The 23,175-nt window shown below is 35.7% G+C and overlaps 1 protein-coding gene across 1 annotated transcript in view; it reads right to left on the reverse strand.

The window, feature by feature from the left end:
• The window catches only part of Snx1 (sorting nexin 1), a 122,374-nt gene that overhangs the window by 76,582 nt on the left and 22,617 nt on the right, over positions 1-23,175 (reverse strand). The window contains 1 exon segment of the mRNA XM_089094857.1: positions 14,121-14,258. Within this exon segment, the coding sequence (XP_088950983.1) occupies positions 14,121-14,258 (138 nt within the window).

Genomic DNA, 23,175 nt, shown 5'->3' on the forward strand with positions numbered 1-23,175 from the left:
GACATGATTATAATATTTTTGAACCTGTTGAACAAAATGGCTATCTCAAAATTTTGATCAGGTAACTTTGGAAAAAAATGAGCGTGGGAGGGGGCATAGTTGTCCTCCATTTTTTTGGTCAATTAAAAAAGGGCTCTATAACTTTCAATTTAAATTCCCATGATCCCTTCCACGATATTCTAGGACCACTAAGTTGAAACAATCATCCCTGGAAAAAAAACAAAAACAAATAAACACGCAGCCGTGATATTTATTTTTACAAAAAATGCAAAAGTCCCCATTTTTGCAGGCAGAAGCTTGAATCCTCTACAGTAAATTTTTATAATACGCGGGATATGATGGTGTGATTTTCAGTAAGGTTATATAGCGTTTAAGGGGTCTTTCTTCCTTTTTTCGAAAATAGGCCAAATTTTGTCAGGCCCGTAACTTTTGATGGTTAGGAATCAGCGTTAAAATCTGATTCTTTTGATGTATATATTTGTATCAAAAAAACGTTTTCTAGAGTTTCGGTTACCATTGAGCCGGGTCACTCCTTGCTTACAGTTCGTTACCACGAACTGTTTGATAGTCTTTTTCATGGAAAAAATAATATTTTAGATCTTTTCAGTTTTTTTTCTATAAGAATTCATAGTATGGGTTACTATTTGCATGTTGGAGGAACTTTTCAACAATTTTTAATCTCGACACAAACAGTATTTTTTAGTTAACTTTATAGTTTCTGAAATTCAACTGAGAAATAAAACTTATTATAATTCCAAAAATTTTCTATCTATGCTCTTTGAGAACCTGGATACATTTACACTCTTAGTATTTATTTGAACTGTAAAAGTAGAAGTAGTAATAGTACTATCCCCAAAAGTTTCAACTTAATATCCCCAGTCGTTCTCGATATATTGCTGAGGTGTCTTATGGGCAACCACAAACACAATAGCTTTTTATTTATTTTAAAGCAACATTTAGTTTTAAATCATAATGTGCCAATTGCATAATTCTGGGGGGCTGACATGCCTAATATCCCTAAAACATAGTTGCTGGACCGTTCTACTATGCTGAACAAAATCGCTGTCTCAAAAATTTTCACTGAATGCATTTGGAAAATGAATGGGCTTGAGAGCAGGGCTGCTTGGCCTCCAATATTTTGTTACTCTTAAAAGAGCACCGAAGCTTTTAATTTTGAATTGAATTAGCTTCTTTAAAAGTTTCAATGATATTTCTAGCTATTATAGAGTAAAGCTGCCTCTGATATTGCTTATATGTCCTTTTGAAAACCTGCATGCATACAGTTTATCCTTTAATAGAAACTCCCAAACGTTCCCTAAGAGTTTCATCTTAATACCTTTTGCGTCATTAGTTAAATTAGCCGTAGTGGTAATATTAAAAGTATACATATAGTACCTTCTGGCTAGTTCAAAATCCCCCACAACTTACCTTTAAAGGTCCAAATTAGTAATGTTAGTTGTTTGTCAGATATTGCTGTGCCGCCTCTTTGAAAATCTCAAGAATCATAGTTCTTTTTGTCGTATTTCAACATCCGCCTAGATATTTCTTAAAAGCTTCACCTTAATAATCTTAGCTTGCGCAGTAATAATAGCAGTAGCAGCATTAGTAGCACTATGCGCATAGTACCATTGGTTTCTTTAACATCCTCTTCAACACACGCTGAAAGTTTCAGCTTAATATATACCATCAACCATTCCTGAAACATTTCTGATGTTTCCGCTTAACAACCTGTGTGGGGATAGGGTGTTTCGATTTAGTTCCATACAGTTTCTACATGTCCCACAATTTTCGCCTTAATATCCTTAGTTTTAATAGCAGTAGTAGTAGTAGTTGCAGTAGAATTAAATGTAGCAGCCTAAGCTTTAGTGGCAGTAGCAGTAATAGAAGCAGTAATAACAGTAGCAGTAGCAGTAGTATGAGTAGAAGCAGTAGTGTTAGGATGCAAATATTTTCTTTTGATTAGTTCAACATTCCCCACAACAAGCCCTGTTAGTTTCAACTTCACACAAATCTGTTCCTAATATATTGCCGTTACGCCATCTTGACAACCTACATACAGAGGGCGCGTTCTGATTCAGTTCATTTTCTCTCTTGAAAATTTCACCTTCATACCCTTAGGTATAGTTGTAATAGCAGTCACAGTAGTAGTATTGATATTACTAGTAATAGTATTGAATACCAGTAGTACTACTAGCAGCAGCAGTAATAACCTATTGCCTTTTGGTCAGTTCAACATCCCTCTCATCAAGTCCTGGAAATTTCAACTTAATATAATTAGCCATTGCTATGACATTGCTGATGTGTCCTTTTGATAACCTGTATGTTCATATGCTTCTCGAAATTTTCATCTCAATGCTCTTAGCCCTACAAGTAGCTGCAATAGAAGAAGTAGTAGTAGCAGTAAATGTAGCAGCAACAGTAGAATTAGCATTAATGTACATATATTGCCTTTTGGTGAGATGATGTTTCCCTTTAAGCATTCTCTGAAAGTTTTAGCTAAATACCCAGATCAATTCTTGAGATACGCTTTTTTGACAATGCACATGCACAGAGCGTCTTTTGATTTAGTCCCGATTTCTCCTTAATACTGCAAATGGATTAGTGTGGTTGTGGGTGGTGGTAGTTGTAATAGTATTGGCAGCATGCTAATTTTGCCTTTTTGATCTTCATCCTTATCATTTCCTGAATTTTCAAGATTAATATAATCAGTTATTCCTGTGTTGTACCCTTTTGACAATCCGTATACACAAGACGTTTTTCGATTTAGTTCAACACTCTCCTAAACATTCTTTGAAATCCTCACCCGAATACCCTTCATCTTCTTGGAAAGTAAAGTTCAAACATGCATACCGTTCTCAATAACATATACTAGGTGTAGACAATAACGTATTGCCTAACTTACAGCTTTTATCCTAAGGACTGTCGGGAGGTTGACATCCCAAAGACATAATTACTGGACCTTTCAACAATGCTGAACAAAACAGCTCTCTTAAAATTTCGATCAGATATGTTTTGGGGAATGATAGGCTTCAAGGGAGGGGGGGGGGGTACTGACGTCCCTCCATTAAATTTTGACTCTTAAAAAGAGCACTAAAACTTCCGGCTTCCAATCAAATGAGCTCCATCTGATCCAAAGTTTATAGAACTATCCGTTCCATAAAAACCTTATATGTCCTGGGCATAACTTACAACCTTTGCAAATGGACTCTGGGGGATGATGTTTGTACTATTGGTAACAAAATAACTGACTCACGATTTCAATTGAATGATCTTCGGCATAAGAGAACATTAAGGAGGGGGGCTAGCTGCTCTCCATCTTGTTTGATACTTAAAAATGAACTATAACCAAACATTTCAAATCAAATGAGCTTCTTCTAAAGTTCACGCAACTACCCCTTCCATAAAAACCTTGTATGCCCCTGGGACATACACTTACACAACTTACAACCCTTACCCCTAGACTATGGGAGATTCTTTCCACCCCAAAGGCCTTATTATATGATCTTTGGACTATACGTAGGGGGGGAGGCGGTTGCCCAGGATCACTTTGACTCTTAAAAAGGGAACTAGAACATCTGATTTCGAATCCAATGAGCCTCCTCTGGAGTTTATACAACCACTCTTTCCGTAAAACCTTAAATGCCCTTGGGGCATAACTTATAACCCTTGGGATGAGGGCTGTGGGAGGCGGATGTAATCCTCAAAAACATAATTACCAGATCTTTCAACTACGCTAAACATAACGGCTATCTCAAAATTTTGATAATGTTTATTTTGGGTATTGATGGGCGTGGGGAGGGGGGGGGCTTGTTGCCTTCCAATCACTTTTGAATGTTAAAAAAGACCCTTTCAATTTCCAATCGAATGAACCTTTTTTGAAGTTTCTAAGACAACAAATGCGCATGTCAAAGTGTCTTATCAGATGCATTTTGGGAAAAAAAGAGCTGTGGAGGGGGGGGGGGTATCCACTCTCCGATCACTTTCTATAAAAAAACTTATAAAAAAACACCTTTCTATAAAAAACCACCATTTCTATAAAAAACCTTATATGCCCACGGGGCATGGTTTACAACCCTTACACCGAGGGCTGCGGGGGGTTATCACCCTCAAAGACATAATTTCCGGATCTTTTAACTACGCTGAACAAAATGATCATCTCAAAGTTTTGATTGGATGTGTTTTGGAAAATGGCGAGCGTGTAAGGGCGGTTATTTGCTCTCCATCCACTTTCGATGATGAAAAAGGGCACTAGCTCTTTAAAGTGCCAAGCAAATTAGCGTTTTTTGAATTTCATACGACAACAAATGGCCATCTCAAAATTTCTATCAGCTGCATTTTGGGAAAATACAAGGTGTAGGAGGGGGTGGGACTCTGAATCTTAAAAGGAGCACTAGAACTTCTGATTACCAATCCAATGAGCCCCCTCCGGAGTTTATACGATCACTCTTTCTCTATAAACCTTATATGCCCCCAGGGCATAACTTACAACCTTTGCCCCGAGGGCTGTGGGGGGTTGTCATCCTCAAAGACATAATTCCCGGACCTTTTAACTACGCTGAATAATATGGCTATCTCAAAATTTTGATTGGACGTGTTTGGGGAAATGGTGGGCATGGAAGGGCTGTTATTTGCCCCCCAATCACCTTTGACCATTAAAAAGGGCACTAGCCCTTTCAATTTCAAATCGAATGAGCCCTTTCCGAAGTTTCTACGACAAATCCTTCGATATAAACTGTCCTGGTCTAAAACAAACCAAAAAACACACACACAAAAAAAATACATTGTGCCCACATTACTCTTTACTTAGGCAGCGCTATTGCGCTGCCTGTGACATCATACATACCCCCAGGGCATAACTTACAATCCTTGCCCTGAGGACCTGGGGAGGGGGTTGTCATCCTCAAAGACATAATTTCCTGACCTTTCAACCATGTTGAACAAAATGGCTATCTCAAAATTTTGATTGGATGTGTTTGGGGAAATAGTGGACATGGGAGAGGGGTTAAGTTGCCCCCCAATCACTTTAGACTATTAAAAAGGGCACTAGCCCTTTCTATTTCCAATCGAATGAGCCCTTTTCAAAGTTTCTACGACAACTCCTTTGATACGAAGTGCCCTGGTCTAAGACAATCCAAACAAAGAAACAAATATTACATTGTACCCACATCGCTCTTTACTGCGGCGCAAAAAAAAAAAAAATACATTGATGATCTTCCCCTCTAAGCATTCTTTGGAAGTTCCAACTTAATACCCAAATCACTTCTTGAGATAAACTGTTTTGACAATTTGCATGCACGTAGCGTCTTTTGACTTAATTCAAATTTCCCCTCAATACTGTAAATGGAGTAGTCTGGTAGTAGTAGTGGTGGTAGTTGTAGTAGTATTTGTAGCATGGAGATATTGCCTTTTTGATCATATCCCTTATCTTTTCCTGAATTTTCCAAATTAATATACTCACTTATTCCTCAGTTACACCCTTTGGATAATCCTTATACACATAACGTGTTTTGATTTAGTTCAACAATCCCCTCAACATTCTCTGAAAGGCTCACCTGAATGGCCTTAGTCTTCTTGCAAAGTAAACTTCAAACACGCATACCTTTCTCAATAACATATACAGTGTGTAAACAATGAACGAATTACCTAGCTTACAGCCCTAGTTCTGAGGACTGTGGGGAGGCTGACAACCCTAAAGACATAATAGCTGGACCTTTCAACAAGGCTGAACAAAATAGATTCCTTAAAATTTCGATCGGATATGTTTCGGGGAATGATAGGCTGGGGGGGCTGATTGCCCTCCATTAATTTTTGACTCTTAAAAAGAGCACTAAAACTTCCGACTTCCAATCAAATCAGCTCCATTCGATCCAAAGCTTACACAACAACCCGTTCCATAAAAACCTTATATGCCCCGGGGCCTAACTTACAACCCTTAGGCTCTGGGGAATTTTGCCCAACCAAAAGATGTTGTTATATGATTTGTTGGACCATTGGTAACAAAATAGTTATCTCACAATTTCAATTCAATGTGTTTCGGGAACAGAGGACGTCAGGGAGGCGGGAAAGGGGGGGTCTAGTTGCTCTTCATTATGTTTGACTCTTAAAAGTAACTAGCACTTAACATTTCCAATCAAATGAACCATCTTTTTATATAGTTTGGCCCTCGTTTGACTTGAGGAGCTTGATTATGACTAATAGCAATCTATTATATTAAATATGCTCCCAGAGCATAATTTATAGCCCTTGCCCTGAGGGCTGTAAGGGGGGGGGGTCGTCATCTTCAAATACATAATTTATGGACCTTTCACCTACGTTGAACAAAATGGCCATCTCAAAATTTTGATTGGATATGTTTTGGGAAATTAGTTGTCCTCAAATCACTTTCGACTATTAAATAGCGCACTAGCCCTTTCAATTTCCAATCCAATGAGCCCTTTTTGAACTTTCTACGACAACTCTTTCAATACGAAGTGCCCTGGTCTAAACCAAAAACCAAATAAACCATATATATATATACATATATATATATATATATATATATATATATATATATAATAAAAAAAAAAAAAAAAAAAAAAAAATATATATATATATATATATATATATATATATATATATATATATATATATATATATATATATATATATATATATATATATATATATATATATATATATTCGTTTTAAGTTTTAATGTCGCTCCTTACTTTCAGTTTAAAAAACTTGTTTTTTTTTATTTAATTTCTGATCGTTTTTTAGTTAATGCAGCTTTTATTTTGGCTCACCGTCATTTAATAAGTAAACAAAATTTGCATAAAAATTTTACTTTTCTTTTGCTAAATGGATGTCTCAAAATTTGGTTATGACGTAATTTACAAATTAACTTAAGTAACTAACTTATATATTCGTATATTTTTCTTCTGGCAAAAAATACAAAGTTGCAGATTTTTGCAGATATGATCTTGAAACGTGTGTATTAGGGATTTCTGATATTCTGAATCCGACGATGTGATTTTCATTAAAATTCTATCACGTGTACTGCATGTTTCTCCCCTCTTTAAAAAATCAGATAAATTTTCTCAGGCTTGTAGCCTTTGATGAGTAAGACTAAACTTAATAAAAGTTATATATTTAGAATCAACATTATAAACACATTCTTTTGATACATTTATTGACATCAAAATTCCGTTTTTAAAAGTTTCGATTGCTATTGAGCCGTATCGCTTGTTTTTTTTTTATTGTTTTTCTTTATTACGTATATGTTACTACGTATATGAGGGGGTTCTCCCCTTAGTCAATACCACGCTCTTTACGTTAAAAGTTAAAAAAAATTTGATTCACAAACCCCTGAACACAGTTTATAGAATTAGCAGTATGATCATTCCCTATCTCACCCATTATAAAAACCCGGACCGGGGTGCGAGTGCTCCAGAGAACGTTTTTGCAGATATAAACATAAGCGGCATCAGATCTTTTCACGGGTAGACAAGTCAGATTTCTCTTGGACGCGAAACTTGGCTTCAACGTTGGAACACTACTTTTGAAGAAACTATTTTTAAATTAATTTATTCCAATACATACATGAAAATATATATATATATATATATATATATATATATATATATATATATATATATATATATATATATATATATATATATATATATATATATATATATAAATATATATATATATATATATATATATATATATATATATATATATATATATATATATATATATATATATATATATACTACGAAAACTTTACGAAAAAGAAAGTTTTTTTTAAAGAAAAGTAAAGGCCATATTAAACTTAAGATCAGGAGAAATAAAATTTTCTGAAAGTTCCCTAAGAGTTTTACGAAAAACACTTCTTAACAGACGTTTGGTATTTTCTTGGATAGGGATATTATGGCAACTTTTACCGCAGCAACCAATAATTAGAATCCAAGTCCTAAAATTGGTCTCAATCAGGAACCCTTATCGCTATCTAAATTCACAAAGTGCAAAGATTTTCAAACAAAGGTGTTTATTGTTTAAAGTTCAGGAAAGGTCTGCCCATTCCATATGAAAACATTGACTGAAAACGAAAGTAGTCTTATCTAGAAAATAAATATCGTAGAAAATAAACATCACGACGTGAAAAAAAAAATGATAAACCATCTAGTGGCGGATCCAGAGAGGGGGGTGAGGGGTGCCCCCCTATAGTAGTCTAAAGTAGCGTAATTTACCTAATTACGGCAAGTTTGCATTAATTAAACTTGCTCCTAACTTATTTTTTTGGGATCAACCTTTTTTGCCCCCCCCCCTAAGAAAATCCTGGATCCGCCCCTGAAACCATCACACCTACTCCACCAGTTATTAGAAGAAGAAAAAATTCCTTATTTTCACAACTTTCATCAACCCCCCGCCCCCTTTTTTAAAGAATCCTAAATAGACCAAACAGTTCAGTACACTGTATATAAATAATAGATTAATTAATAATTTTTGTATAAATTAAGTCATACCTGTGAGATGGAACACATGCAAACCACTTGGCAGACTCACCAACTTTTTTTCTGCTTTCGCAATTACAAACAACGCACTTTGCAACCATTTTTCATAGATCGACGAATACACACTAACCCGCTAATGCAGAAATAAGTGGGAGGAGCTTTTTGTTCGCACCGAGAATGAAGACCAGAAATGATCTGCGATAAACTTACTGGATAATTCTATAAACTGTGCCCCTGAATCACAAAGGCCGTTTAATTAGAATAGATATCTCTTTTGAAAGCACTAAAAAAAAACTGTAGCGTAAACAGAGAGGTATTGACTTGGGGGAGAACCCCCTCACATACGTTATAATTTCTGTTCGTTTTAAGTTCTAATGTTGCTTCTTACTTTCAGTTGAAAAAACTTGTTTTTTTTTATTTATTTAATTTCTGATTGTTTTTTAAATAATGCTTGGAAATCCGGCGCCCCCTTCATAGAAATGTCCCTTACCCCAAAGAAACATCCTCCACGGAAATATTCTCCAGAGTTCCCCCCTCCTCTAGCCCCCCCCCCTCTAGAAAAAATCCTTCCTGAAAATGTCTGTATACTTCCCAATAACCAATAAATCATGCTGGCAAGTCCGGCGCCCCCTTCCTGGCAATTTCCCGTCCCCCATGAAAACTGCCTTCATGGACAGATCCTCCAAAATAACCCGCAACCCCACCACCCCCCTCCCTCACTACCAGAAAAAAACCCTCCTGAAAACGTCTGTATACTTCCCAATAACCAATACTATATGTTAACATTGGGTAAAGTTCATAACTTTTAGCCCTCCCCCTGGGGACTTCGGGGGATTAAGTCATCCTAAAAGATATATTTATCATATTTTCGACCATGCTGAACAAAATGGCTATCTCAAAATTTTAATCGGGTGACTTTGGGAAAAAAATTAGCGTGGGAGGGGGCCTAGTAGCCGCCCTTTTTTTGGTCACTTAAAAAGGGCACTAGAACTTTTAATTTCCGTTCCAATGAGCCCTCCCACGATATTTTAGGACAGCTGGTTCGATACGATCACCCCTGGAAAAAAAAAAAAACAAATAAACACGCATCCGTGATCTTTCTTCTGGCAAAAAATACTAAATTCCACATTTTTATAGATAGGAGCTTGAAACCTCTACAGTAGGGTTCTCTGATTTGCTGAATATGATGGTGTGATTTTCATTAAGGTTCTATATCTTTTAGGGGGTCCTTCCTCCTTTTTTTGAAAATCAGCCAAATTTTCTCAGGCGCGTAACTTTTGATGGGTAGCACTAAACTTGATGAAAAATATATATTTGAAATCAGTATTGAAATCTAATTCTATTGATGTATCTATTGGTATTAAAACCCGTTTTCTAGAGTTTCGGTTACCATTGAGCCGGGTCGCTCCTTACTTACAGTTCGTTACCACAAACTGTTTGATAACAAAATACTGAAACTTTGGATTTTGTTCAAAATCCAGCTAGTTTTGGGAATTAATAGGATTCGAACCCGCAATGAATAGAAGTTTGGTAAATATACAAACCGAATTCTGGCCCAAGCATGTGTTGAAAAATGAAGAATAAGTTTTAGGAGACTCGTCAGCTTATCTGGCCTCCCCCAGGCCATTCATCGTGTCCCGAGTAAACGACACAGCATTCGCACGGGATTCTGACTAATGGACAATTCATCTGGGCTTGGTATGTTTTGATGGGCGTCTTTGGGCTGAAAAACCACTTCCTAGCTAATTTATCTATTATGGGTTGCCTCCCCGTAGTATCATAATATTTGTAGGCATGAATATATGATGAGTCGGAGGTAATAGGCTTGAGACTGTCTGTGCAGGATTTCGACTCTTTTTGATAGTAGAGCATCGCCAAGTGCTGAAAACCATATTGTGACCAAGATGGGCCCAGGATTACACAAAGCATCCATTCATGGAGGTCCCAGGGACTTTTTTCTGTCCGGTTCTAAGCCGGCTTAAGCGCTTCGGTATATACTTGAGAATATGTGTGATTAACTGTTATCCGGGATTATTGCTTTTCCTGAGGCCAAAATAATTTCAATGATTTAAAGAACATGAAAATTGGAACTTGGAATGTTACGACATTAAAAAAATTGTTTACTCAGGCAGGAAGGATGGGGTACATAGACAGGGAGTAGGGCTCATGATGAATAAGGAAGCCGCTAAGTCTTGTTAAGACTGGGAAGGTAATAATAAAAGAATAACTAATTGCTCATATTATGACTAAAAATTGCAGGGTATCAGTTATAGTTGTATACGGCCCTGTAGAACAGACTGACGGAAATACCAGTGACTCAGATGAATTTTACTTACAGGGTTACAGGAGCAAATAGACAGGGTCCAAGGTAAAAATATGATGTTATTACTGGGAGATTTTAACGCCCAGGTTGGTAGAAATAGGGATAGATGGTATCCCAGCCTAGGTAAATTTGGTCTAAGAAAAGAAAACAGCAATGGATACAGACTTTTGCAATTTTGTAGGTATAACAATCTAGTTATAACCAATACGGTGTTTGGTCATAAAATGGCTCATATGTTAACATGGTATTCACGTGATGGTATGCCAGCAAACCTTATTGATTATGCTATAGTAAACCGAAGACTGGCAGGATCAATACAAGATACTAGGGTGTATAGGAGTGCCGTTATTGATATTAAAAGTAAAGATCACCATCCGGTAGGGTCAGAGGTTAATTTAAAGCTCAAATATCGGAAGGGTAACTACCTCCCGGGAAGTTATGATGCTGGTAGACTCCAGGATGAGAATTTGAGAGAAACTTTCCAGGAACAGTTGAGTACTAAACTTAAGAGTTTAAAATTTGATAATGTGGAAGATGGTTGGAATAATTTTAGAAAAATAATTTGTGAAGTTTGCTGAAGGTGTATTAGGGAAGAAAGCTAGAACTGTAGCTAAGAATATTAGTGAAAAAGCTTTATGTTTAATAGAAAGGAGAAAGGACTTGTACAAGAATTATCTGAGTGATAGATCGTATGAAAACAAGAAATGTAAAGAAAGTGGAGAAAGCATTAAAATATGAACTAAGGAGGTGTGAAGTGAAAATTGCTGAGGATCTGGAAGATGTAGCTATACGGCATATTAGTAAAATATTGTGCTGACTCGTTAATAAATTGAGAGGGAGTAGTCAATCCTGACTTGTCCCAGTTAAAGATAGGAATGGGGTCGCAATTAGCGATAAGGAAAAAACTAAAGAGAGATGGGCCGAACATTTTGAGAACTTGCTTAACCGAGATAGAGTTGCAAGAAAAAATATAGAGGAAAATTAAAAAGTTTGTGATACCTTGGATGTGAAGGAAGATTTGTTTTGTGAGGAGGAATTAGCAACAGACCTAAAAGGATTAAAGAATAATAAGGCTCCAGGTGCTGATAGGGTGGTAAATGAGTTTCTTAAATATGGTGGCTTTGGGGTTAGAAATAAGTTATTGAAGATTATGATTATGATTTTTAAAAAAGGGGAAGTACCTAACGATTTTAGGAAAACCTTAATTAAGCCACTTTATAAGAAAGGTGATAAAAGTGAGTGTGGTAATTATCGAGGCATTAGTCTGGTCTCTGTAGGTAGCAAATTACTTAGTAATACGATACTTTTTAGACTGAGAGATGCCGTAGACAATGTTTTAAGAGAAGAGCAGTGCGGTTTTAGAAAAGGTAGAGGATGTGTCAACCAAATTTTCTCTCTTAGGGTAAGAATTGGGAAATGCCTGAGTTATCAAACCCCTTTAGTCCTCAGTTTTATAGATTATGAGAAAGCGTTCGATTCTGTTGAAAGAAGAGCTTTAGTAAAGGTTTTATCCTTGTATGGTATACCAGATAAATACATTAAAGTGATTATCGCTATGCACGAGAATAACACTGCTGCGGTCAAGGTAGGAAATGATGTTAGTAGCTGATTTCGTATTGAATCAGGAGCTAAGAAGGGTTGCGTTCTATCCCCATCTATATGAATTATTTTGATGTACTTTGTTTTAAGGAGCACAGGAAAGGCAATGGGAGACCACGGAATCAAATGGGGAAGAAAAGTCTTCTGGACTTGGATTATGCTGATGATTTAAGCATCCTAGATGAAAGTGTGAGCAAAATGAATGAAGTTTTAGAGGTTTTGCGAGTTCAGGGTGCTAGAATAGGTTTGAAAATTAATGTTAAGAAGACTAAGTCACTAAGGCTAGCCAAATAAGTGAAGATGAAAAGGTGACGTTGGGTAATGAAAAGATTGATCAGGTGGGCAGTTACACTTACCTTAGTAGTATTATTAGTAAAGATGGTGGGAGCAGTGAAGATGTTAAAAATAGAATAGCCAAGGCTCGGGGTGTTTTTTCACAGTTAAAAAAAAAGTCGGGAAGAATAGGAAGATAAGTCTGCAAACCAAGATTAGAATATTAGAAGCTACAGTGATGACAGTGGTCAAATATGGCACTGAAGCATGGACGCTCCGAAAAGCGGATGAAGATTTGCTAGATGTTTTCCAGAGAAATTGCTTAAGGATTGTTCTGGGTACCCGGCTGACTGACCGTATTTCAAACAATAGGCAAAACGAAAAATGTGATTCAATACCGCTCTCTAGGGCTATAATGAAAGAAAGGCTGAGGTGGTTAGGGCACGTTGTGCGGATGAAGGATGACAGATTGCCGAAGATTGTTCTTTTCGGCCAACCATTTAGAGCTAAACAAAAAGCAGGTCGTCCCCATCTGGGGTGGGAGGACTTCATAAAGAAAGATTTAAGGGAAATGAGAAGTTCGTGGGCGGGTGTAAAAAGGGAGGCTTTGAATAGATTGGGGTGGAGGAGGAGCGTGCGTAGCTGTGTTGGCCTCAGGCGGCTTGGTGCTGCGGTGAGTTGTTAGTAGTAGTAGTAGTCTTTTTAGCCAAGAGGCTTAAGGCTGGCAGGAATCTTTTCAAAATGGAGTCTTTGCTTATTCCATTCTTCAAAAATAATTAACCAAAATTCCTTTAGAATAAGCTATCCCAATACCTATCCTTTCTTAGAGTTTAGAATAAACTTTAGCTGAAAAAAACATGCGTTTTACCTTTTTTAGACTAAGGTAGAAAAAAAGCAGTTAGAAAAAGGGAATCGGATGGTTCAAAAAAGGGGAAAAAAGGGAATATTGTATGTTCGAAAATAACACATAACTGTAGAATAACATTTTTCTTGTAATTACGATCATCAAATTCTACTGGTGATTCATCAGAAAATAAAGACACAATCTTTCCAAAATCTAGATAGAAATCAACTCTTCATATATATATATATATATATATATATATATATATATATATATATATATATATATATATATATATATATATATATATATATATATATATATATATATATGCTGGAAATAAGCATAGATGCTGGACCTTTTAACTCTGGGATCAAAGCAGAAATTGAAATAGTTTAAGGCTTTTACTTTTTTTTTAGTTAAGTGTTTCTAAAAGATTTTTAGCCAAGAGGTTTTCCAAAAGATAGATGGGAAATACTCTTCATATTTCTTCAATAACAAAAAAAACAATCTGGGAGGTAAGCATGTAGAAAGAATCCTCTAGCTGATGAAGCAAAAAATTCAAATAGTTTAACTGCCATACCTGATTCAAAGGCTCTTGTCTATCTGCAGTGGTGGGTGCTGTTGGTTGGTTTACTGATGGACTTTCATCATCATTCAGATCAATCTCTTTATCAGCTGGATTTGACATTGCTGACTTAAAAAGTGATGCTGTCAAGTCCTACAAAGAACATAAAAACTTACATAATTTATAATGATTAAAGAGAAATATTAAAAACAGCATTGTTATGTGATGAAGTTAATACAGAGTTACTGCAACTTTCTTAATGTTTATACGAATAAAATCTATCTTCAAATGCATGAAAATTTCTTTAAAACGTCCTGTGCAAGGGCTTATAATAACTTTTATAAAATCGGGAATGTTAGCTTGTAGAATAAAACTTTCAGAAAATGTAATCACTGTAGCATCTGCTCAAGCATTCAAGAAGATATTGGACAAGATGTAGTACACCACCAAGCCATTGAAATATGGCTTGGTGGTGACTCAGGAGGCTCCTGAGTCCTGAGGTGACTCAGGTGGTGACTCCTGAGTAGAAGACTCAGGAGGCTCCTGAGTCTTCCACTCGAATATGAAATAATCCAACAAATTAAACAAACTAGCCACAATAACTAAGAGGATCCATTTAGTATGCAATCACAAGTACGGAGTGAGCCTACGGGATGGCAAAATCCTTGATTACTCCAAGATGTGATGGAAGAAAATTTAAAGCTAATGTTGTGCAACCATTAGTCGACTATCCTTCAAAAAAGTAAGAATGTATTCTATCAAGAAGAAGGATTTGGAAGTTGGGTGTGCTAAGGAACTCTTTTCTCCTAAAAAAATAATTCAAAAGGCTTTACCTGATTTATACTTTTTGGCTACACTACCAATATACATTAAAGAAAGAAAAACGAGCAAAAACGGGGTTTTTAAAGGCCAAATGAAAATACTGAAAAACACACCAAAGCGAATATTTCGATAGGACAAACGCCTCTCTTCTTCAGCGCGAAACGAAATAATGTATCCAAGGAAAGTGCCAAAGAAAAAAAAAAAAAAAAAAAAAAAAAAAAAAAAAAAAAAACGCGGAAAGTCAATGTGAAAAGACCCAAAAAAAACAAAAACTTAAAAGATGAATAAAATTCAATAATAGCCAAAAATTATGAGAATTAAAACCAAATACCTAACAACCATAAAAGCGAGTTATTCGCCAATATCTGCGTTGCACAAAATCCAAAAAATTATGAACTGCCATCGACGGATACTAGTGAACAACAGAGAAATAAAAGAAAAGAAGACCATTTATTCACTCAAAAACAAAACGAACCAGCAATTAAACAAGTTGGAGAACTATGTCATCTGATTTCGGATTTTAATTATTTTTCAAAAATGTGTTCTGCAAGGGCAGAGTCAAAATTTTCTGTTTTTTTCCGCTTTTTAAGTGTAGGCTATTATTAACTGAACTAGAGTGCTGAGTTAATCTATCCGTGAGCCGCTGATCAGTCCTTCCGATATACCAAAGACCACACGAACAAGGAATTCTGTAGACACCGGAGTTTTCGCCTATCGGGACAGGGTCTTTACCTTGATAAATTTGGGACCTGATGGTTTTTCTGGGTCTATAGTAAGTGTAAATGTTATTTTTCTTAGATTTTTTTGAAATGTAGTCTGAAACCTCTTTAACGCATGGGAGACCCAGATAAACTGAATTTTCCCTTTGATTTGTGTTTTCTGTGTAACTATCTGATAATCTTTTAATGCGTTTTGCAATTACAGAATTTATTAAACTAATTGGATAATCATTCCCAAATAAAATATCTCTAAGGTGGTTGACCTCTAAATCCAAGAAGCGTGTTGAACAAACTTTCAATGCTCTATCAACTAGAGAAGTGACAACTCCTCTTTTCACAGCAGGAGAATGATTAGAGGAATAATTTAAGTAACGGTCATTATGTGTGGGTTTCCTATAGACACCAAACTCGAAACATGTATCATTTCGGTGCACCAGAACATCTAAGAAAGGAAGACGCCTCTCTACCTCTGATACCTGAGTAAATTTAAGTTTTGGATCCAAGGAGTTGAAAAAGTGAAGAAAAGACCCCAGAGACTAGTCACTATGCTCCGACGAATTAGAAATATCATCTTTAAAACGAACCCAAAAAACAGGTTTACAAAAACTTTGCAAAATAGCCCTTTGTTCAAGGTCTTCCATGACGATATCATCCTGTTTTGGTGAAAGGGGGGCACCCATGGAAAGCCCGTATTTCTGTCGAATACGGGGTATTTCTGTCGAAAGAAGTTCTGTTACAAAGGGCTGTAAGTGAAAGAAGTGTCTGATTCGAAAGAGTAGATTTTTCTATTATAGATGGGTTAGAATTAAGTTTATGCTCCAAAATCAGTTCGACCTTTTGAGGATCACAATTGGTATACATTGAATCTGCATCAAAACTGCCAATTCTTGTATTTGGTTTAACCGAAACTTGCTTTACCTTGGAAACGAATCAGCGGAATTTTTAATATAGGATTTTTGATCCTGAATTAGTGTGCGAAATACAACTGATAAGAATTTCCCTATTTTTGCTGTAGGAGAATTAAAAGAAGAAACAATGGTTGGGAGGGGATTACCGGGCTTATGAACTTTAGGAAGACCATAAAAGCGAGGGGACGTGCACCCACGTGGGTAAAACCTTTTGTGTAATTGATGTATGATTTCACCTTTTCCTTTTAGATAAGAAATGTCAGCTCCACGCCCCTTACAACAGAGCAAAATCAGGTTCTGCCGAAAGGATTGAAATTTTCAGTAGCCCCTTCGAAAATACCTTATAGTGAAATTATCACGAACAAAGAGGGGGCACTTCATTACTCTCGTGCGGAGATTGCTGAGGTTAGAGCACATTTTGTTGAAACATTGTTAGATTCACCTTCTGTTAATAATCCAAATTTAAAAAAAATTAGTAAAAATGAACACTTGGTCTTATACGCTCTACATGAAGATCATTCCAGGATTATTACGAAAGCCGATAAAGGCAATACTGTTGTTGTATTAGATTCCGATGATTACGACAAAAAAGTCAGAGAAATTTTAAATGATTCTAACACATATGAACAATTAGCTACCGATCCCACAGAAAAATTTGTCCAGGAAGTTCGAAAAGAGCTTTCTTATTTAAAAGGAAAAGGTGACATCACAGATCAATTTTACAAAAGGTTTACCCTCGCGGGTGCACGTCCCTTCGCTTTTATGGTCTTCCTAATGTTCATAAGCCCGGTAATCCACTTCGACCCATTGTTTTTTCTTTTAATACTCCTACAGCAAAAATAGGGCAATTTCTATCAGTTTTATTTCACCCCCTAATTCGGGCTCAAAAATCCTGTATTAAATATTTTGCTTATTTCATTTCCTAGGTAAAATAAGTTTCGGTTAAAACAAATACAAAGTTTGGCAGTTTTGATGTAGATTCGATGTATACCAATTGTGATTCTCAAAAGGCCGAACTGATTTTGGAGCATGAACTTAATTTCTAACCCATCTATATCAGAAAAATCTACTCTTTCGAATCAGACACTTCTTTCGCTTACCTCGCTTTGTAACAGAACTTCTTTTCACTTCTATTATAGAGGCATTTCTTATAAACAGAAATACGGGCTCTCCTTGAGCATCCCCTTTTCACCAATACAGGCTGATATCTTCATGGAAGACCTTGAAGAAAGGGCAATATTTTATTTGGGAATGGTTATCCAATTAGTTTAATAAATTGTATAATTGCAAAACGCATTAAAAGATTATCAGATAGTTACACATAAAACAAAGCAAAGGGAAAATTCAGTTTATCTTGGTCTCCCATACGTTAAAGGGGTTTCAGACCACATTTCAAAAAATCTAAGAAAAATAACATTTACACTTACTATAGACCCAGAAAAACTATCAGGTCAGTAGTGATAGTGTATACAGTATCAAAGGGACAAGAAAACCCACGCCTAAGACACTACAGTCTGAGATGCACAATCTAAAAAAGCTGGTAAACCAATAAAGTGGTCCAACATGTTTTGAGTTCCATTTCTTTGAAGTATGTGCTATCAAGAGCGGTTTCTGATTTTTTTGGACAATTGCCTTTAGCCAAGAATAGTTTGATATGAATGTGTCGGTAGATAGCATTTGCGAATTGGATCCTATGAAGGTGGAGACAAAAAAGGGTTTAGCATTTGCGAATTGAACTGTACGAACGATCTTATTTGAATAATAGGGAAAAAACAGAGCTAGATAACATTTGCGAATTGGATCGTATGAAGGTGGAGAAAAAAAGGGATGGTCTTATGACTTGACCTAGCTTTACTCCTTCGATGTGTACTGTATAATACACAAGTGATGTTTGAACAGTGTTGTCAATTTAAAATAGAGTTCAACGTTATACTTTACTAAAAAGTTGATACTAAGAGAGATGTAGATGGCAAGAAAAGAATTTTAATAACGGATAGCTTTACTTCTTCGATGTGTTATGTATAATACACAAGTGGTAGGGTGATGGGAGCGGGGTGTCTTAGAGTACTTATAGTGCTGTACTGTGGGCCGAATTCCTAGCGAAAAACCCGAGTGGATGACTTGAAATAAAAATTTTTAACGAGAAATGGCTGAAAACTGCTTTAGGGGATATGGGTTGATTGGCAGAAGGATGTATTAGCGTAGTTATAGTGTGATATTGGGGGGCGAGTTGCTAGCGAAAAACCCATGTAGATGACTTGAAATAAAAAATTTTAACAAGAAATCTCTGATTTTTTTTTTGGGGGGGGGGGGTGATGGGAGGGGAGTGTCTTAGGGTACTTATAGTGCTGTACTGTGAGCCGAATTGCTAGCGAAAAACCCGTGTGGATGACTTGAAATAAAAAATTTTAACAAGAAATCTCTGAAATTTTTTTTTTTTTTTTGGGGGGGGGGGGTGATGGGAGCGGAGTGTATTAGAGTAATTATAGTGCTGTACTGTGGGCCGAATTCCTAGCGAAAACCCCGAGTGTATGACTTGAAATAAAAAAATTTAACGAAAAATGGTTGAAAAGTGTTTTGGGGGAGATGGGTTGATTGGCAGAAGGATGTCTTGGCGTATTTATAGTGTGATAGTGGGGGGGTGAGTTGCTAGAAAAAATGTTTTTTTTTGGGGGGGGTGATGGGGGTGGAGTGTCTTAGAGTACTTATAGTGCTGTACTGTGGGCCGAGTTGCTAGCGAAAAACCCTTGTTGATGACTTGAAATAAAAATTTTTAACAAGAAATCTTTGAATAAAATATTTTTGGGGGGATGGGGTGATGGGAGTGGGATGTCTAAGAGTACTTATAGTGCTGTACTGTGGGCCTAATTCCGAGCGGAAAACTCGAGTGGATGACTTGAAAATAAAATTTTTAACAAGAAATATGAAAAAATATATTTTGGGGGGGGGGGGGTGATGGGAGCGGAGTGTCTTAGAGTACTTATAGTGCTGTACTCTGGGCCGAATTCCTAGCGAAAAACCCGTGTGGATGACTTGAAATAAAAATTTTTAACAAGAAATCTCTGAATAAAATATTTTTGGAGGGATGGGGTGGGTGTCTAATAGTACTTAAAGTGCTTTACTGTGGGCCGAATTTCTAGCGAAAATCCCGAGTGGATGACTTGAAAATAAAATTTTTAACAAGAAGTATGAAAAAATATTTTTTTTTTGGGGGGGGGGGGGTGATGGGAGCGGAGTGTCTTAGAGTACTTATAGTGCTGTACTGTGGGCCGAATTGCTAGCGAAAACCCCGTGTGGATGACTTGAAATAAAAATTTTTAACAAGAAATCTCTGAATAAAATATTTTTGGAGGGATGGGGTGATGGGAGCGGGGTGTCTTAGAGTACTTATAGTGCTGTACTGTGGGCCGAATTGCTAGCGAAAAACCCGAGTGGATGACTTGAAAATAAATTTTTAACGAGAAATGGATGGAATGTGTTTTGGGGGAGATGGGTTGATTGGTAGAAGGATGTCTTAGAGTAGGTATAATGTGATAGTGGGGGGGCGAGTTGCTAGCCAAAAACCCGTGTGGATGACTTGAAATAAAAAATTTTAACATGAAATCTCTGAAAAGGGTTTTGGGAGAGATGGGTTGATTGGCAGAAGGATCTGTTAGCGTAGCTATAGTGTGATAGTGGGGGGCGAGTTGCAAGCGAAAAACCCGTGTCGATGACTTGAAATAAAATTTCACTCTTATACTTATATTTTGTGAAATTGCTGTATTGTTTGTCTAGGAAGCGACTTCAATCGATAATGAATGTTAGTAAAGAATTTGTTCAATTTTTTTTTCATAATTTCCTGAATTAAATTTCTATATTGTGTATCCAAGAGGTGAATTCAAGAAAGTTTGTTACTTACTTACTTGCTTGTTTACTTACAATTTTTTCATAATGACATATCCAACAACGGATGTTGATAAAGAATTTATTCATTCTGATACCTAGATTTTGTCAATATTATCCCATGTACCTGAGAAATGGATGTTGACATAGAATTTAATCAATCTTATACTTAGATTTTGTCAATTTTATCCGATATTTTATCCTATGTATCCGAGAAAAGGATGCTGATATAGAATTTAGTCACTCTGATACTTAGATTTTGTCAACTTTATGCGACATATCCGATGAAGGATGTTGTTCAATCATTTATTCATTCTGAAATTTAGATTTTGTCAATTTTATTTGATATATCTGACAAAGGATGTTGATAAAAAAAAACTATTCACTCTGACACTTAGATTCTGTGAATTTAATCGATGTATCTGACAAGATGTTGATAAATAAAATTTATTCACTCTAACACTTAGATTGTGTCAACTTTTTCCTATGTATCCGAGAAATGGATGTTGATATAGAATTTAATCACCCCTATACTTATATTTTGTGGAATTGCTGTATTGTGTATCTGGGAAGCGACATCAATCGATAATGAATGTTAATACCAAATTTGTTCAATTTTTTTTCATAATTTCCTGAACAAAATTTCTGTACTGTGTATCCAAGAGGTGAATTCAAGAAAGAGTTTGTTACTTACTTACTTACTTACTTACAATTTTTTCATAATGACATATCCAACAACAGATGTTGATAAAGAATTTATTCATTCTGATACCTAGATTTTGTCAATGTTATCCCATGTGTCTGACAATAGATGTATGCAAATTCCTTTTCTTACATCTCTGATGTTTTAATAGACATTCTAAACGTTTGATAGGCTAGCTTACTCTAAAAAATAATGAACACATAACAATGTAGTGCATAATATATTTTTAATGAAATAAGGCTATGTAGAATATTAATACAAAAATATATCATGATACATTATTAATATCAATGATTAACTTTGGACATTTTGAATCTGTTCCATAAAATAGTTCACCATGTTCTCTCTTGATATTGTAGCTATTGTCTTCTCTTAGTTCGTAATCATTAGAATAATTATTACTCCAATTTGGGTCCTACATGAATTTTACTGATGTGACATCAACAGGCGCAATATGCTTTTTGTCCTTGGTATAATTTTGTTCATTAAATTTTTTAGCAATAGTAGCAACTTTTGCTTGTGCTTTGTTTTTCAGCGATTAATTGTTCCATTTCATAGTAATATTTTTTGACAATGCCATTTTTATTTTTCTGGCAATTTGATCAATGGCAGTAACGTTTGCTGGTGCTTTGTTTTTCATCGATTCATCTTTATATTCTATAGTGATATTTTCTGACAATGCCCTTTTTATTTTTCTGGCAATTTCACTGTCTATTATCACATTATTTTTACACTGGTAACAGTTTCGGCACGTAGACAAGATATGGTTTACGATATTAGTAGAAGAGTAGGCCTTTCTTTTATTGACCTTTCGTTGAATGCTAATACCCGAAAGCTGACGATTGGTTGTATCAGTAGGTAATGTGTTAGCTGCAACAGTAGCATGGAGTTGTCCTCTATCATCAACGATTATTTTTATGTTGAGATTCTCTTTGAGTGCGATCATCTCTGGAGATCTAAATCTCGCATAACCACCAACATAAGAGTTGAATTTTTTCGGTATTCCAAAAAAATTTAATTCCTTACTGTCATGACAATGCATGCATACATTTCCAATAGTGCTACCACTTGTACTTGTTTCATAGTTTAAATACTTCTCCTTGTCGGCATTCAATGCTACAATAACATTGTCAAGTCAACACACTTTATTAAAATGCTCCATCTTCACTTTTTTTTAAAGATATGACATGTGTTTATCGTGCCACTGCGTAAAAAATACTGATTTAATACATGCGATAGACTAGGTAGTGTCGATAACCGGACATAGAATACCAGTGGGAAAGCCACATCGTGTCTCTGAGCAATCATAGAACACAATTGTTAGAGCCGTGATTATATTTTGTCATTTTAAGATACGTACAAAAAAAAGTTGAATAATTTCGAAGTTTAAAAAAAAAGTTTGTTTTTAAGAAAAAAAAATTGAATTAGAACCATCAATCCTAATCATTATGAGTATCCAAAACTGAACTTAAGTTTCACATTTGAACCAGAGAATTGTATTTTCAATAATTTTCTTACAAGAAACTAGAGTTTATGGTCAAAAACCCTTATTAGCTCAGATTTTACGGAAATAGTTTTATTTTTCGATCCAAAAATTGGACTAAAGTTTCACATTTGAACCAGAGAATTGTATTTTCCATAATTTTCTTACAAAAAACTAGAGTTTACGGTCAAAAATCCTTATTAGCTCAGATTTTACGAAAATATTTTTATTTTTCGATCCAAAAATGGACTTAAGTTTCATAATTGAACCAGAGAATTGTATTTTCCATAATTTTCTTACAAATAACTAGAGTTTGCGGCCAAAAACCCTTATTAGCTCAGATTTTACAGAAATAGTTTATTTTTCGATCCATAACTGGACTTAATGTTTCACCTATGAGCCAACGAATTGTATTTTTCATAATTTTCTTACAAAAAACTAGAATTTACGGTCAAAGACCCTTATTAGCTCAGATTTTATAGAAATAGTTTATTTTTCGATCCATAACTGGACTTAAGTTTCACATATGAGCCAACGAATTGTATTATCCATA

This window comes from Artemia sp. Qi Xiang Cuo, chromosome 9, assembly GCF_049724085.1.
Source record: "Artemia sp. Qi Xiang Cuo chromosome 9, ASM4972408v1, whole genome shotgun sequence".
NCBI lineage: Eukaryota > Metazoa > Arthropoda > Branchiopoda > Anostraca > Artemiidae > Artemia > Artemia sp. Qi Xiang Cuo.